We start from the raw sequence: 18,565 nt of genomic DNA, 5'->3' as shown, positions 1-18,565 counted from the left end.
GAAAGTGAAGTCACTCAGTCATGTCTGACTGTTTGCAACCCATGGACATCAGGCTCCTCCGTCCATGAGATTTTCTAGGCAAGGGTACTGGAGTGGGTTGCCATTTCCTTCTCCAGGGAATCTTCCTGACCCAGAGATCAAACCCAGGTCTCCCACATTGTAGACAGACGCTTCACCCTCTGAGCCACTGTTACTGACCCATTGCAAATATCAAATATGCTACACAGTTTCGGTTTGAGGGGTGGATTCTTGAGGAGACAAACAGTGTTCCTGGTCCAGCATCTTCCATGACCACAAATGAGATGGGCTTTGGACAGGATGACCATTCTATCCAAGTTCAGGCCTAATGATTGCCTGAGGGTAGCTATGCTGCAGCTGGCCAGGCTGAGATTTTTCTAGAAACAAATACTCTTGACAACAGAGTAGGCTTTGGGTTTTTTGCTTCTGGTCATTTCCATGCACAAATAACCAAAACCAAGGATCTTATCTATATGTAGTTTTCAAGCCCAGGGACTTATAGTCTTAGATACTGGCTTCTATGGACACACAATCTTTCAGCAGCCAGCGTGTTAATTCATCCAAAGCAACAGATTTGGGTGAGAAGATGGCAGTTTGCTAATCTGCCAAATTTTTCTAACTTGGGTTTTATTCTTTAATGGTTCGGTTTGGCTGGTTTAGTCTGATCCTGGCAATTTTGACACACTAATACTTTGTGATTGTTTCCTTTTTTTTTTTTTTTTTCTATTTCTTTCTCATGGTGTCTTGTTTTTCATGGTACTTTCACTGTGCATAGCATTGCATTCAAAAAGTGGTTTGTAAGAATAATTTTAGGCCTAGAATTACGGGATCTTCTCTCCAAGAGGCTTTTCATGTGCTTCTGTCTTGGGTCACTATTAGTCCAGGACCTCCTAAGTTCAAATATAAGACTTGAGGTTTCTTGAATCACTCAGGTAAATGGCAATTTGACCTCAAATCTCTTATTAGGCTAATTTATTTCCATTGTTACTTACTTACTTTAAGGTTATGGCTTTGGGGGATTCTGGATGAAAGAACAGGAGGAAGTTAATCTGAATTCCTACACTGGCTGGCCCTGACTTAGAATTTGGTTTCCTCCTGATCATGCAAGGCTACCCAAAGGAAGTTCTTTCAAATAGATTAGGTGCCTTTAAGGCAAAAGCATTTCTGAGTGTAGACTTAGATCTCATCTTCTCCTATTTTTGGCCAGTCAGTTATTTTCTCTGTTAATAGTTCTTTGATGCTTAGATGTCATCATGAAGATGGTTGGTCTGAATTATCAGCCATTATCAGACAAGATGATATCCTCAGTCTGATCTTTGCCTTGAGCTCGCATACTTGCCGAGCCTTAGATTTGTCTCCCACTCCAGTACTCTTGCCTGGAAAATCCCATGGACGGAGGAGCCTGGTAGGCTGCAGCCCATGGGGTTGCTAAGAGTCGGACACGACTGAGCGAGCTTCACTTTCACTTTTCACTTTCCTGCATTGGAGAAGGAAATGGCAACCCACTCCAGTGTTCTTGCCTGGAGAATCCCAGGGACAGGGGAGCCTGGTAGGCTGCCGTCTATGGGGTCGCACAGAGTCGGACATGACTGAAGTGACTTAGCAGCAGATTTGTCTCCAGCCATGCCCCTAAACTTCATGTTGCACTCAGTCGAATATGACTCTTGCAGTTCCATAGACTGTAGCCTGCCAGGCTCCTCTGTCCATTGGATTCTCCAGGCAAACATACTGGAGTTGATTGCTAGCTCCTCCTCCAGAGGATCATCCTGACCAAGTGATCAAACATGTGTCTCCTGTGTCTCTCGCACTGGCAAGAGGGTTCTTTACCACTGAGCACTTGTGAAGCCCTTCAACTTCACAGCCACTGCCTATAAACACTTCAGTTTGAGATATGGAAGCAGCTGGATTTTTCAGTACCACAAAGTTCCAAATGATAAAACTCTCATTAAATATACACTGTGGACAAAGAGCACTTCCCTTAGGAGAGCAGTATTACCTTCTATCTCCGCTTACAGGTTGCCTGCGACTACAAGTCCAAGTTCACCTTTTTTTTTTTGCTTTTCATATGAATTTGCTGAAAGAGGCTAAGAGGGCGCAGCAGACACCAATATTCTGAAATGCACCTATCTCAGCTAATGTCAAAGACTCGATTGTTAATAATCTATAGCAGGGGTCCCCATCCCCAGGCCACGGAATGGTACAGGTCCATGGCCTGTTAGCAACAAGGCTGCACAGCAGGGGGTGAGCAGCAGGCAAGTGAGAGAAGCTGCATCTGTGTTTACAGTTGCTTCTCATCACATCCATTACTGCCTGAGCTCTGCCTTCTGTCAGATCAGTGGCAGCATTAGATTCTCATAGAAGCACGACTGTGAGCTGTACATGGGAGGGATCTAGGTGGCGCGTTCCTTGTGAGAATCTAATGCCTGATGATCTGAGGTGAAGCTCAGGTGGTGATGCTAGCACTGGGGGGCGGTTGCCCCTGTCTCCCATTATCCCCAGATAGGACTGTCTAGTTGCAAGAAAACAAGCTCAGGGCTCCCACTGATTCTGCATTATGGTAAGTTGTGTAATTATTTCATTATATGTCACAATGTAATAATAATAATAGAAGTAGAGTGCATAATAAATGTAATGCACTTGAATCATCCCCAAACCATCCTCACCTACCTGGTCCATGGAAAAACCCTCTTCAACGAAACCAGTCCCTGATGCCAAAAAAGGTTGGGGACCACTGATCTATCACACACAGTTGATTAGATGGGTTCTGGAAAAATACTTTACACTACATAATAATGGTTTCTAACCTTACACTCAATTACCTCCAATAGTCAAATTCCCATTTTAACTGGTTACTTTTAACACTTCACTTCATTGGTCATGACCAAGTCACATGATAACTCCACTGCAAGGAAGTCTAAGAAAGTGAGTTTTCAGTCTTTTAGTCTCAAGAGGAGAGAAGGTGGTTTATAAGAAGTTTGGAATACATTTTTAAGTGAGCCTAGTTCTGCTATATGGCACAGCTGAAATATAACTGATATAACTTGTAATAATTCAAAAGAACAAAGAGGCAGTATGTTTTGACTAGGGATTTGGGGACTGACATGTACACACTGCTATATTTAAAACAGATAACCAACAAGGACTTACTATATAGCACAGGGAACTCTGTTCAATACTCTGTAATAACCTAAATAAGAAAAGAATTTGAAAAAGAACAGACTCATGTATGCTGCTTCTGCTGCTAAGTTGCTTCGTCGTGTCCAACTCTGTGCGACCCCATAGATGGCAGACTCATGTGTGTGTGTATATATATATATATATCAGAATCACTTTACTTTATACCTGAAACTAACACAACATTGTTCATCAATTTTACTCCAATAAAATTTTAAAATATTTTTTAAAAGAGTTAAAAAAAAAAAAAGAATGAGTTCAAATTTCCAGATCCACACTACTTAGGCATATGAACTTATCCAACCTACTAAAACCCTAGGTTTTAGTGTTTCACCTTTAAAATAGAGTAGTTCAGTTTAGTCACTCAGTCGTGTCTGACTTTGTGACCCCACGGACTGCAGCATGCCAGGCTTCCCTGTCCATCACCAACTCCCGGAGTTTACTCAAACTCATGTCCATTGAGTTGGTAATGTCACCCAACCATATCATCCTCTGTAGTCCCCTTCTCCTCCTGCCTTCAGTTTTTCCCAGCATCAGGGTCTTTTCTAATGAGTCAGTTCTTCTCATCAGGTGGCCAAAGTATTGGAGCTTCAGCTTCAGTATCAGTCTTTCCAAAGAATATTCAGGACTGATTTCCTTTAGGATGGACTGGTTGGATCTCCTTGCAGTCCAAGGGACTCTCAAATCAAGGTCTTCTCCAACACCACAGTTCAAAAGCATCAATTCTTCGGCACTCAACTTTCTTTATAGTCCAGCTCTCACATCCATACATGAGTAGTGAAAGTGAAAGTGAAGTCGCTCAGTCGTGTACGACTCTTTGCGACCCATGGACTGTAGCCCACCAAGCTCCTCCGTCCATGGGATTCTCCAGGCAAGAATACTGGAGTGGGTTGCCATTTCCTTCTCCAGGGGATCTTCCCGACCCAGGGATTGAACCCAGGTCTCCCACATTGCAGGCAAATGCTTTAACCTTAGCACCACCAAGGAAGCCCACAGTTCAAAACACCACAGTTAAAAAGCATCAATTCTTTGGTGCTCAGCTTTCTTTATAGTTCAACTCTCACATCCATACATGACCACTGGAAAACCCATAACCTTGACTAGACGGAGCTTTGTTGGCAAAGTAATGTCTCTGCTTTTTAATATGCTGTCTAGGTTGGTCATAACTTTCCTTCCAAGGAATAAAGTGAAAGTAAAGTCGCTCAGTCGTGTGCAACTCTTAGAGATCCCCTGAACTGCTGCCTACCAGGCTCCTCTGTCCATGGGATTTTCCAGGCAAGAGTACTGGAGTGGGTCGCCAGTTCCTTACTCCAAGGAGTAAGCGTCTTTTAATTTTATGGCTGCAGTAAACATCTGCAGTGATTTTGGAGGCCAGAAAAATAAAGTCAGCCACTGTTTCCCCATCTATTTGCCAGGAAATGATGGGACCGGGTGCCATGATCTTAGTTTTCTGAATGTTTAGCTTTAAGCCAACTTTTTCACTCTCCTCTTTCAATTTCATCAAGAGGCTTTTTAGTTCCTCTTCACTTTCTGACATAAGAGTGGTGTCATCTGCATGTCTGAGGTTATTGATATTTCTCCCAGCAATCTTGATTCCAGCTTGTGCTTCTTCCAGCCCAGCATTTCTCATGATGTACTCTGCATAGAAGTTAAATCAGCAGGGTGACAACATACAGCCTTGACGAACTCCTTTTCCTATTTGGAACCAGTCTGTTGTTCCATGTCCAGTTCTAACTGTTGCTTCCTGACCTGCATACAGGTTTCTCAAGAGGCAGGTCAGGTAGTCTCGTATTCCCGTCTGTCTCAGAATTTTCTACAGTTTATTGTGATCCACACAGTCAAAGGCTTTGGCATAGTCAATAAAGCAGAAATAGATGTTTTTCTGGAACTCTCTTGCTTTTTCCATGATCCAGCGGATGTTGACAATTTGATCTCTGGTTCCTCTGCCTTTTCTAAAGCCAGCTTGATCATCTGGAAGTTCACGGTTCACGTTTGCTGAAGCCTGGCTTGGAGAATGTTGAGCATTATTACTTTACTAGCGTGTGCTGCTTAGTGCGGCTAAGTCACTTCAGTCGTGTCCAACTCTCTGACCCCATAGACGGCAGCCCATGAGGCTCTGCTGTCCCCTGGGATTCTCCAGGGAAGAACACTGGAGTGGGTTGCCATTTCCTTCTCCAATGTATGAAAGTGAAAAGTGAAAGTGAAGGCGCTCAGTCGTGTCCGACTCTTCGCGACGCCATGGACTGCAGCCCATCAGGTTCTTCCGCCCATGAGATTTTCCAGGCAAGAGCACTGGAGTGGGGTGCCATTGCCTTCTCCAGTGTGTGAGATGAGTGCAATTGTGCGGTAGTTTGAGCATTCTTTGGCATTGCCTTTCTTTGGGATTAGAATGAAAATTGACCTTTTTCAGTCAATCTTATTGTTATTTACTAAATACACATAAATATGATTCTTGCCTGGAGAATCCCAGGGATAGGGGAGCCTGGTAGGCTGCCGTCTATAGGGTCGCACAGAGTCGGACACGACTGAAATGACTTAGCAGTAGCAGCAGCATGATATACCAACAGCCAGAAATTTTTGATGAATCTTATAAAGTATTTCTTTCATTTATGTTTGCAACATTTAAGCAGCTACTCAGTTATAATGACTTTTGTCTATACTGTACATGTCTTTAAAGAGGAAGTTATTATTATCAAGCATGTATGGCATATTGATAGAGTAGACAGACTCCAGATTCTTAGTGTGTTCATTAGTATTTTCCCCACTTAATATTAATTCTGACTTTCTAATAAAGTTAGTGAAAGTTCTGGAGAATCCATATTTGACAGCAAATGGGGGGCAAATACCAACACTACCTTAACTGATATTTTCACTTTAGGAGTTCTGGCTTTGATTCTGGGGGCCTACACTTGTTATTGGTCTGAAAGGACAGGCTGATTTTCTTCGTGTTTGTATTTCTCTGTTAATTAAAGCACAATTGAAAATGTGCTGCCAGACTAGTTTTAAAAAGCCTTCAACTTCAAAGTAGTAGAAATCTAGTACTGTGCTTCCTTGATGCAGAAAGTTAAGCAATCTCAATGTTCTTCAGTTTTGTCATTAGCATAATGCATTTGTAGACTCTGTATGATTTCCTGCCAGAGTCAGATCACTTAAAGACAATCAGGGTGGCCATACTGGGGTTTACAGATAACCATTATAACGATGAGAAACTATGTTCAAATCTTCTGAATTCAGTTTCCTAAACACTAGATGCACATTTATAAAAATCACTCAAGGTTTTGTTTTTTGGCTTTATCCTTGAAAACAAATTCAAATCAGCAGATTACATGGATAATATTTAACACAAATACTGCTATAAATATTATCAAACAGAGAGGAACTGTCAATTTTAAGATCTAAGAGAATTTCTTAGAGTTCAACAGGAAGTTGTTCACACAAAAAGAATAGCAAAGGACCAAGGACAGAAAGTCAGAGGGTAATAAACTCAGTTAAGCATGTGGCTGTATGGATTCCAGATTAACCAAGGGGACCGAGAAAACAGGCCAGTTAATGCCAGTTTGGAAGAGCAGCCTAGGAACCTTGGAAGCACTGGAGGGTGTTCTCATCAATGTCTTGTTTCGTCAGCCCCACCCAGATCAGAAAAAGCTGATAGGCTTTTAATAGCCTTAGAAAGAAAGTGAAGTCGCTCAGTCATCTCCGACTCTTTGTGACCCCATGGACTGTAGCCCACCAGGCTTCTCCATCCATGGAATTTTCCAGGCATGAGTACTGGAGTGGGTTGCCATTTCCTTCTCCAGAGGATCTTCCTGACCCAGGGACTGAACCCGGGTCTCCCAGGTTGCAGGCAGACGCTTTACCATCTGAGCCTACAGGGAGTCTCCCACCCAACCTGGCATTTTGGTAAGTGTATCAATGAATATCGGACACGATTGAGCGACTGAACTGACTGACTGATCAATGAATATAAGAATCTTAAATATAATATTAAAATTGGAATAATGGTCATATTAATGATAAATACATTAGTCATTCTTCTTCAATACTAGTGATTTGTGGGGGTGTTGCCACTCTGAGACAACTTTTTCTAGCTCTGGGAATGCAAAACAACCTTTATGCTTCAGGAATATACAAGTTATTTCAAAAGTATCTTTTAGTATTACAAATTTTTTTTAAAATTTCATGATAGTTAGGTTAGAGCACTATTAACTTTTAGATAAATTAAGGATTTAAAATACATAACTATAATATAATGTGTATATACAAAATCTTTATTTACACCTATTATTATACCTGTCTTAGTCCTGGTAAATGATACTTTAACACAATATACTTTCCTATGAACCCCTTATGCTTTAGATTAGTCTTATTTAAATTTCCCTAGCATTTTTATGGAATTAAAAGTGCTTTGAGTTTTGTGGCAAATATATAGATTTGTTTCCTTCTAAACATATTTATTATCATATGAAGCAAATGATCTCAGATTTAAAAGGAGATTGGGAATCTTCTAGCTTGTCACCAAATGCAGAGATTTTTTTCTACACAAATGTGCACCTGGCACTTAAGATGAATCCTTCTGTTGTAATATTTTGTATCTCACAAGTCAGTAAGTCAGTCTATTATTGAGTAGTATCTAATTATTGGAAATATCTTTTTCATGTTGAATGCAAATCTACTCATTTTTATATAATTTTTATTTCTTTATTTATGGCTGCACTGGGTCTTCATTGTTGCACACAGGCTTTCTACCCATTTTTTCTTCAATTTTTCCTTTTTGATAAATGTAGTACGTGACGGTTCTTTAAAATTTGTAGGCTGACATGCCTTCCTTTAGATATAATGTTTTCCAGTCTCAGAACTCCAACTCTTGATGATTTCTAAATCCCTTAAATTCCTGGTTGCTTTCTGTTGGATGCAGATTTTTGGGTCAACATTCAACATACACAGCAGCATCCAGAATTAAACACTATGCATCAAACATAGTATAACTGAGAAAATTTTCTAAGATTTGTCTATAATTTTATTCATTTTCTGTATATTCAAATAGTATAATATACTGGAAAGAACACCATTTATGAGGCCATAAGATCTAGAATCCCATCTCAGTTCTGCTATGATTTAGCAACTGAAACTTGAGGTACACAGCCACAATGGTCACACACTTTTGTGTGTGTTTTTAACATGTATGTGCAGAGAATGGTGGCATCCTGGTTTCAATCACTTAGGTCAGGGGTCCCCAACTCCCAGGCCATGGACTAGTAATGGTGAAGCTACATCTGTTGCTTCCCATCGCTTGCATTACCACCTGAACTACTCTTCCCTCAACCCCTGTACCTCCATCCCTGGAAAAATTGTCTTCCAAGAAATTGGTCTCTCGTACCAGAAAGGCTGGAGACTGCTGTCCTAGGTAAGGGATCAAAAGTGTGCTCTCTGAAGAAATGAGAGAAAAGGCATAGGATTCAGAGTGGTCATTAGCAGATGTGAAGTAAAGGCCATTCTTCTACAGTTCACTCAAATGCAGCTATAGCTTTGTCTCCCTTGATAGAGTATCAGAAATTTCTTCTTTGGGGAAAGTAACTAGCCTAAAAGAAAGACCTCTACACACTGGCATTTGGGCATCACCCCCAATCCCACACCACATTGAAATGGGACAGCTTTCTTGTAAAAGCAACTGAAGCCTGCCAGTCAATAAGACCTGTACATGTATGTCCATAAACTGGCACTCCAGTTTCCCATGAGCGTGTGTAAACTAATAGGGGAAGATTGCCAATTGCATAAAGAAAGGCTCCAACATAGAAGAGAAGATGAAAATAACCAGTTAAAAGAACAACACCCTGGAGAAAATCAATAACACAGAGACTGCATAAAAGTGAACCTCTGAACTTGAATTATTCTCTGCGCTGATTATTTTTCACTGCCACACCTCCAATGCATTCTACATACTTCTGTGCCCTGCCCTGGGACCAAGTCCTGCAAACTGTATCACTTTGGCAGGTTTCTAGATGGGTTAAGTTGTTTGTTTGTTTGTTTCTGGGGTTTTCTTTGGCTGTACCATGCGGCATGTGGAACTTCCCCACCCAAGGACTGAACCCTCACCCTCTGAACTGGAAGCATGGAGTCTTAACCAGTGAACAACCAAGGAAGTCCTTCCAGATGGGTTTAGTCTGACAAAACACTAGTGTTCAGGAGGAAGAAGTTAGTGGTATTCCTTCCTCATTTCTCTCTCGGTGAGGAGAGGCAATAGCTGAATTCCTGGCAATAACTGAATTTCTCTGCAAGTAATAAAAAGGTCATGGCCAGGGGTAGGAGCTATAAACTTCTCCTTGGCTCTCCCTATAACCATTAAAGCTACTTCTTCCTTTAATTCTTCCACCCTGGCAGTAGCAAAGTCTCACTGCGGGCATACTCTGGAGCCTAAAACTTTTCTGAGCCTTCACCCTGTTCATATCTCTGCAAGCTCCCTCTTTTTCGTCTTCTTCTTTTTTTTTTTTTTTTGTTTTTTAGCAGTTTGAGAGATTTAATCTTGCTTTTTGGTTTATTGGAGTATAGTTGCTTTACAATATTGTGTTAGTTTCTGCTGTACAATGAAGTGAATGAGCTATATTTTTAACACTATGTGAGGAATAAATCCTGAGCTGAATTTTGCCTCCTGCCAAGACTCAATGTGCCCCAGTATTTTAGAGAAATATGAGATATTTTATTAATAAAATAAGAACTGAGAAATATGAGATATTTTATTACTTAAAACAGAATGCTACAAAAAAGAAATGATCATACTAGTAGAAATATTTCATGAAAGTTAAAAAACTATGGCTAAAATATTCATCAAAATTTCATTAGAAGGGTAGGAAGGAAATCTCTCACAAAAATAGAATGGGAGAGGTAGAGGCCCAGGGTGAAGGAGGGGACAGAGAAGTTTAAGAGACTCAACACGTAACTCTTGTAGGTTCAACATCCAGCCAATAAGAACCACATGAAGACAGAATAAAAGAAAACAGAAACAAGAAAATGAACACAGGAAAAAGTTAAGAAAATCAACATGCTGAAAAACTAATTTCTTTTGATGTATCACAAATTTATATTTAAAACAGACCTATTGCTATGCACTATTAGCAACCAACAAGTACACTGAAGCATTAAAGTTGGGAGAATATATTATGTTTAGCTTGAATTTCAAAAAAAGTCAGTTTCTGTACTTGAAGTTAATAATGTTTTATTAATGCTACCAATCTGTAACTCTGTTGCTAATTTTTATTTTCATTATGTAATTTTCTCATTCATAACCTGGGGCAATTTTTGCATATACAGCTAGATATTATAAAGAAACATGTCTACCAAATGCAAATTCAGCCTTAAGTTAATCAATTCCATTTATCTTTGTGATAGGTCCACCTTGGTTATAAAAGTATGTTCTTGTATATGTACAAATATATTTATTTTTTTACTATTAACTATAAAATAGTTAAACTAGTTCTACTAATGAAAGAGCAGATGAAGTTAAGTCCAGTGTTGTCTGGTCTTGAATTGTGTAACACAATTCAAATGCAAAACATATTTTGATATAGACTGTATTTTACCAATTTATTTTCTGCAAATGATTTTACCTTGCCCCAAAACAGAGGAATGCATTTGAAATCCAGAAACTACACATTTTAATGCTTGCTGGTATAAGTAATTGGGCTATATCATAATTGCTTTGATGCAATAGCAAAGTCTAAAATATAATCTTGAAAACGCATCACATAAAAATATTGCCCTAAGTAAATGTAAAGTAACTTTTGTCCTAGGCAAATGCTGAAAATCAGTATGCTGACTGAACAAATACCACATGCAAGTCACTGTATACAGAAAGTATCCTCTAAAGTGGTTTCCTACAGTCCCCATTCCGGAATTCATCCTTTGTGCAGTCCCCCTCCTTGAGTGGGATGAACCTAGTCTCTTGGTTTAAATGAACAGGAACACATCATAAGTGATGAGATGTCCCTTCTGACATTAGGTTATCAAAAGAGCATGGCTCTCATCTTGGCTATTTCTCCTGTTCTCTTATTCACTAGCTCTGAGGGAAGCCAATTTCCAAGTTATAAGCTGTCCTATGGAGAGAGAGGTCCACAGAGCAAGAAACAGGGATGCCAGTGGCCAGCAGGCAGAGGAATTGAGGCCCATGTGAGTGAACTTGGAAGTGGATCATTCCCCAGTTGAACCTCCATATGAGACCCCAGCTCTGGCTGGGAATAAGAGGGTAACCTCATGAGAGCTGAGGCCTAGAGTAAAGTCCCTCTCAGATTCCTGCTGGACAAAATGATGAGGTCATGAATGTGTACTGTTTTAAGTTGCTTCGGGTGGAATTTGTTGTGAAGGAAAAGGGTAAAGTTCTGATTCCAATGATTTTCTATGAAAAATAGAATAAAGTTACAATCCTCCCCCAAATGTTGCATATTCTCCTGTGAAAAAGAAGAAAACTTTCTCTCAGCAAAATTAATATCCTGATTGGTGATTTTAAAACTTACCAGACTATTTAAATATATTATGAACAATGCAATTGAACATGCATGCCAAAACACAGTTATATTCATGCCACTGCTCTTCTTAAAAAGGAAGTCTACTCCAATCTTAAATGTGGCCTAAAATGCCCTAGTGTGGTATGGTCCCTTCTATATTTACCCCTACCCAATTCTTCCATTATGCTCCATGAACTAACCTCAGTCAAATGTCATGTATTAATATCATAACTTCTACACAAACTTCAGGGCTTAGGTTCATGGCCTCTGAGAAGCAACCTGAATCCCCAGCTTCCATTCCACTGGTGTAGTGACCTACACCAAACACTTCTGCCAAGGGTGTTCCTCTGTTCTACACAATGCCACATTTGTACTGCATTTATAAAATTATTGATGTAACAGAAAGGAAAAATACTGTGATTTACAATAAAAAGTTAACTATCTATTTTCATCTTTGAGATAGAGTAAGATTATCTCTACTCACTTCTCTCTTAAACTTCTATAAAATAAAAAAGGCAATAAGAAATACAAAATACAATTTTATCATCAACAAAATCAGCAAGCACTTGTAATAATACATATATATGAAGAAGTGCCACCAAGAATAGTGAAAATTCATCTAGAATTGGAAATATTATAGAGACAAGATACTTAAAGATGCAGACATCAGACAGATGGGCCAGGTGCAAAATTCTGAAGCCCAGGTGGCATATCCTGATGAGAAAAATAGCACTGCCCACCTTACCCAAGAGAACAAGACTGTGGGGCAAAGTGTGGCTATGGCTAATTCCATGAACTAGACCAGAGGCAAGCAGAGGAGGTAGGACTAAGTGATGAGAGGCACAGGAATGCCATCTATGCCACAGATCTCGAAGAGAGGAGAGTCTAAAAGCGATCAGCAGTCTTATAACTCCCAATCACTGTCAACTTAAAATGAACAAAAAAGCTAAGCCAGTTTACATACACAGAGATACATATCACGTAGGGCTGTACTGTGAGCCACAGGGACCTCTCAACCCTTCCTAGACCACGGCCTTGGCCCTTCCCCTACACTATCTTTTTACAATACCCATTTCCAGATAAAAATAACAATGATGACAGCAACAACAGAGAAGCTATAAATATTCTATCAAGAAATACAAGAACAAAGAGGGGGTAAATGATTAGGAAACTACTCACTGATGGAAAATATACACCTAAAAACATGAGGCCTCTGAGGCAGAAATGGTGAGGGACAAAGATGGTGGGGGCACAAAGAGGTCTGGGGTGCCACAGTCCATGGAGTCACAAAGAGTCGGACACGACTTGGTAACTGAACAACAATAACTAAGGCAGAAATAAAATAAGTCAGTATTATGATACAGAATATGAGGCTAAACTAAATTGCCATCATGGATGCACCAGACTCTCTAGTGACTAGAGACATTCTCTGTAAAATGAGGAACAAAACAAGGATAAATTGAAATACCTACTGAACAGAAGAAACAGGCCTTTCTAAAATCACCTTCCACATATTTGTCTCTTTGAGGATCTTCTCCCATTCAGGGATAGGACTTGTGTGAAGCAAACAAGACTTGCTTCAAAAATACAACATTTAAGGATACATTTACAGGGTTGAGAAAGTGCAAGGTTGGCACCTCATGACCTTGACAGTAAATGCCTCCTTAATCCTGGTGCCTTAAGATTGAGGCAAGATCCCCTTGCCTCATTCAGGCCCAGTCCTGCTCAAATTCTCCCTCTTGCATTTTCCACTAGCTCTTTCCTCCTGACAAGCTCAAGTATGCCATTTACAGATAGCCAGCTCATCTCTAGAATCTGGACTTCTTAGATAGAAATTAAGGGGCTTTCCTGGTGGCTCAGGCAGTCAAGAATCCACCTGCAATGCAGGAGACCTGGATTCAATTCCTGCATCGGAAAGATACCTGGAGAAGGGAATGGCAACCCACTCCAGTATTCTTGCCTAGAGAATTCCACAGACAGAGGAGCCTGGCAGGCTACAGTCAATGGGGTCACAAAGAGTTGGACATGACTGAGTGACTCACACACACAGGAAGAAATTAAATATCAGCCCCTGTGGCCCACATGTTTCCAACTTCTCTCATTAACTAAACCCTATTCCAACCTTCCCAAATCTTTATTGCTGCTTCCAAAGATATCAATTTTACAAATTCCCCATACTTAATCTCCAAAGACCAGACCCTTTTATACCCACATATATGGAAGAAAGTTAAAATTTGGGAAGAGAGTTTCCAGATTTTTCTTATGATATATATGATTGTAAGGTATCAGACAACATCTTTGTCTTAACAACTTAATATTGACTGTTTTCTCTAGTTTAAAAAATATTAAGAGTAAAATGAGATAATGTATGTGAAAACTGAAAGTAAAACTATTACATAAATGCCAACTATGATTCATCACTATTTCCTTTCTACCTGAATCTATTATAAACATATGTCACTTCTAAGTTACTAGAATGGGGCAATATTATAAGAAGAAAAGACCGGCTATTTTTGAAGAAATGTGAAAAATTACTACACAGAACTTTGGTAAAGATGATTGAACAGTGTTACAATAACTTAAAACCTATAGAAGACATCGTCCTAAGGCCTAAATTCAGGTGTTTTCTATGTGCTTAAAGAAATGAAAACTGACAGTAAAGCAGTCCATTTTAATGTGTTCCGTAATATTTTCTTCTTTGAGAGGCAAGTTCTTGACACTGAACATGTTTTGAGGATTGTCGTACATAAGGCTTCATCTATGTAATTATTTACGGATAAATCCATTTCAAAAGGAGGTAATTTTACTCAGTTATTTGCATAGTACAAGACAGGCCTGCTATACACATAGACATGTAATTTACAGTCAAAAGTACAAGATATTTAAAAATACAACAGCCATAAATGGATAAGATAAAAAGAAAAAAAATCTCTATCTCATCAATAAATTTGTGCCTAAAATATCACTTAGCTTTAAAGAAACTTTTCCTAAGTCTGATAATGATCCATACCCACAGAGTAACCTTTCTAAAACTGTCACTAATGGACTGGTGATCATTCTACTCACCTAATCGCATCATTGGTCTCAGAAACAGCTTTCAGGTACTCCTTCAAATAATAATAATTAAAGCAGTATTTCCGGATCTTATACCCCCGCCATCGCCTCTGAATCTATTGATGTAAATAAAAAGATAAAATATGTCAGTGAACATTTTTAGAAAAAAAAAATTAATAGTTCTTCAAAATCAGGTTAATGATGGATGATGATTAAATCTTATCAAATAAATTCTTAGGCTTTTCTACTATTGTAAAGAATCCACCTGTAGTGCGGGAGACCTGGGTTCAATCCCTGGGTTGAGAAGATACTGTGGATGAATGCACGACAACCCACTCCAGTATTCTTGGGCTTCCCTGGTGACTCAGACTGTAAAGAATCCACCTGCAGTGTGGGGAGACCTGGGTTCAATCCCTGGGTTGAGAAGATACTGTGGATGAATGCACGACAACCCCCTCCGGTATTCTTGGGCTTCCCTGGTGACTCAGACTGTAAAGAATCCACCTGCAGTGTGGGGAGACCTGGGTTCAATCCCTGGGTTGAGAAGATACCCTGGAGAAATGTATGACAACCCCCTCCAGTATTCTTGCCTGGAGAATCCCCATAGACAGAGGAGCCTGGCGAGCTGCAGTCCATGGAGTCACAGTCGGCCATGACTGAGAAGCACACACACAAATGTAACAGTTTGTTGTGTAGTTGCTAGTTGTGTTTCTTTTTCGACCCCATGGACTATAGCCCATCAGGCTCCTCTGTCCATGGGATTTCCAGGCAAGAATAATGGAATGGGTTACCATTTCCTTTTCCAATAACAGTACATATAGTTGCAAATATAGGTTTATGCATATATTTATAATAAAATATTATAAAGACAAAAACATACTCAAGGTTACTATAATTTATTTTATAACATTTATAGTGGTTTTAAAAATACTGTGTGTGAAATTAAGTATTGAAAGATCAAAACTTTGCTTTACGGATTCCTACCACTTCCACTTCCTCACCAGATGGATTTTTTATTTTTTTAATAACCAACTGGCTGGAAGATTGTATTTTGTCTCATTGAAATCAATGTTTTTAATGGACTTTTTAAATACAGTTGTATCAAAATCTTTAAAGAAAATGTTTTCTTGTACCTTCATCTGCTGTTAAGTCGCTTTAGTCCTGTCCGACTCTGTGTGACCCCATGGACTGCAGCCTACCAGGCTCCTCCATCCATGGGATTTTCCAGGCAAGAGTACTGGAGTGGGTCACCATTGCCTTTTCCTGTACCTTCATCATCACATTTTAATTCTTCTTTAACTAAATCACTGCAGATGGTGACTGCAGCCATGACATTAAAAGACCCTTGCTCCTTGGAAGAAAAGCTATGACCAACCTAGATAGCATATTAAAAAGCAGAGACATTACTTTGCCAACAAAGATCCATCTAGTCAAAGCTATGGTTTTTCCAGTAGTCATGTATGGATGTGAGAGTTGGATTGTAAAGAAAGCTGAGCGCAGAAGAATTGATGCTTTTGAGCTGTGGTGTTGGAGAAGACTCTTGAGAGTCCCTTGGACTGCAAGGAGATCCAAACAGATCATCCTAAAGGAAATCACTCCTGAATATTCATTGGAAGGACTGATGCTGAAGCTGAAACTTCAATTCTTTGGCTACCTGATGCAAAGAACTGACTCATTGGAAAAGATCCGGATGCTGGGGACGATTGAAGGCAGGAGGAGAAGGGGACGACAGAGGTTGAGATGGTTAGATGGCATCACCAAATCAATGGACATGAGTTTGTGTAAACTCTGGGACTTGGCAATGGACAGGGAGGCCTGGTGTGCTGCAGTCCATGGGGTCACAAAGAGTTGGACATGATTGAGTGACTGAACTGAACTAAATGATGAAAATATTTAACATTTATTGAGTTATTATTATATGTGGGGCACTATTCTAAGGATTTTGCTTGTATTTATGCATTTAATCTTTAGACCATTCCTATGAGATAAATAGAGAAGGAAATGGCAACCCACTCCAGTATTCTTGCCTGGAGAATCCCATGGGCAGAGGAGCCTGGCAGGCTACAGTCCATGAGGTTGAAAAAGAGTCAGACATGACTGAGCGACTGAACAACAATGAGATAAGTACTCTCTTCACCTTATTTATAGATGAGAAACTGCTAAAAGGAAAATATTCAGTTTTCCCATAATTATACAGCTATTATAATTGTACAGTTTTCCCATAATTATACAGCTATTGGTGATGGATTTAAGAATCAAATTAGAACTTCAGGGGGCCTGTTCTCTAAACCATTGCAATACAGAACTGTGAACAAGGGGAACTGCAATTTTCAATGAACAAATATTTGTTTAAAGTATCTAGTTTTTTAGATAAGAGGAATGTTGGTATCTAAAGAACATACTTATTAAATGGGCTACTAAATGTCTTCAAAGCCCCAATAAGCATCAGAAAAATCAATCACTTTAAGCTTTATGTTTGCTAATATAACTGCTATTAGAAAAACTGAAAACAAAACTTTAATATGTAGATCCTAATTTTGTGGAAAACCGAAAGTCTGTAGTACAAAATACCTCAACTTCTTTAAAGGAGTAGAAGAAGAAGAAATAGAAAAAATTAGAAAAAAATGTTGACTTAGCCTTGCATAAAGACTCAACTTCATTCTTTAAAATTTTCAAGTAATTTGCATATATTTATAAATTATTCACACACTCCAATATTTTGGCCACCTGATACAAAGAGCCAACTAATTGGAAAAGACCCTGTTGCTGGGAAAGATCGAGGGCAGGAGGAGAAGGAGAAGGAGTGACAGAGGATGAGATGGTTGGATGGCATCACCGACTCCATGGACATGAGTTTAAGCAAACTTCCTGGTGGCTCAGATGGTTAAGCATCTGCCCGCAATGCGGGAGACCTGGGTTCAACCCCTGGGTCGGGAAGATCCCCTAGAGAAGGAAATGGCAACCCACTCCAGTACTCATGCCTGGAAAATTCCATGGATGGAGCAGCCTGATGGGCTACAGTCCATGGGGTCACAAAGAGTCGGACACGACTGAGTGACTTCACTTTCTGGAAGATAATGAAGGACAGGGAAGCCTGGCATGCTGCACTCCATGGGGTCACAGAGTTGGACATGACTTAGTGACTTAATAACACATTTGATGAATAATTTTCTTTGGATATGAAGTCCTTCCAATGTTTTGCACAGTTAGCTGGGCTAGGAACACACGTCTTCTTTAAACATCTCTTTTTTTTCCATAGGAAAAAGTGACTTAGACTGAACTTTAGTCCACTGAGTTTTATCCAAAAAGCCTAAGGTTTTTAAGCTAAATATGTTGAGTTTAAAATCTTTATAACTTGAATGCTGAATCTATATGAATAAACAGGGAAAAAATGTCTTACTTGAATTGTGATCCCCTAATTTTCTCTGTTTTAAAATATGGCCAGTTAAAAGGTATTTTACAATCTGAAATATTAAATGTGAAGACTTTGAAGAAATGTTTAGTCAACCACCTAGTATAAGAATGACTAAAATAATTGAAGAGATGCTAAACCACTTATTGTTCATACTGTAAGAACAATTAAATAGAGAAATTAGTTCTGGAAAGTAAAACTAAGTAGAGTTACAAGCTAGCGTAACAATGCTAGCATAACAGTGCCTTTTAAAATATTTTTCAAATGATCTTACTTTAGAGCTTTATTCTCTAAATTAAGAAAAATTAATTTTCCTAGAGTTCTATTTTACCATCTGAGCCACCAGGGAAGCCCAGTTTAGAAACTATCTTCCTCTAATTTGACAAACATCATATTATGGCTGGCAAAGAAA

General features: G+C 39.4%; 1 protein-coding gene across 1 annotated transcript in view; it reads right to left on the bottom strand.

Moving 5' to 3' along the window:
* Positions 1-18,565, bottom strand: part of SPATA17 (spermatogenesis associated 17) — a 236,439-nt gene that overhangs the window by 149,821 nt on the left and 68,053 nt on the right. Inside the window, exon 5 of the mRNA XM_068986427.1 lies at positions 14,754-14,857. Within this exon, the coding sequence (XP_068842528.1) occupies positions 14,754-14,857 (104 nt within the window). The remainder of the gene's footprint in view (positions 1-14,753; positions 14,858-18,565) is intronic.

The sequence above is a fragment of the Capricornis sumatraensis genome, chromosome 14, assembly GCF_032405125.1.
Source record: "Capricornis sumatraensis isolate serow.1 chromosome 14, serow.2, whole genome shotgun sequence".
In the NCBI taxonomy this organism is placed as follows: Eukaryota; Metazoa; Chordata; class Mammalia; order Artiodactyla; family Bovidae; genus Capricornis; species Capricornis sumatraensis.
The sequence above is the reverse complement of the archived record's forward strand: the minus strand, read 5'-3'. Positions and strand labels throughout refer to the sequence as shown.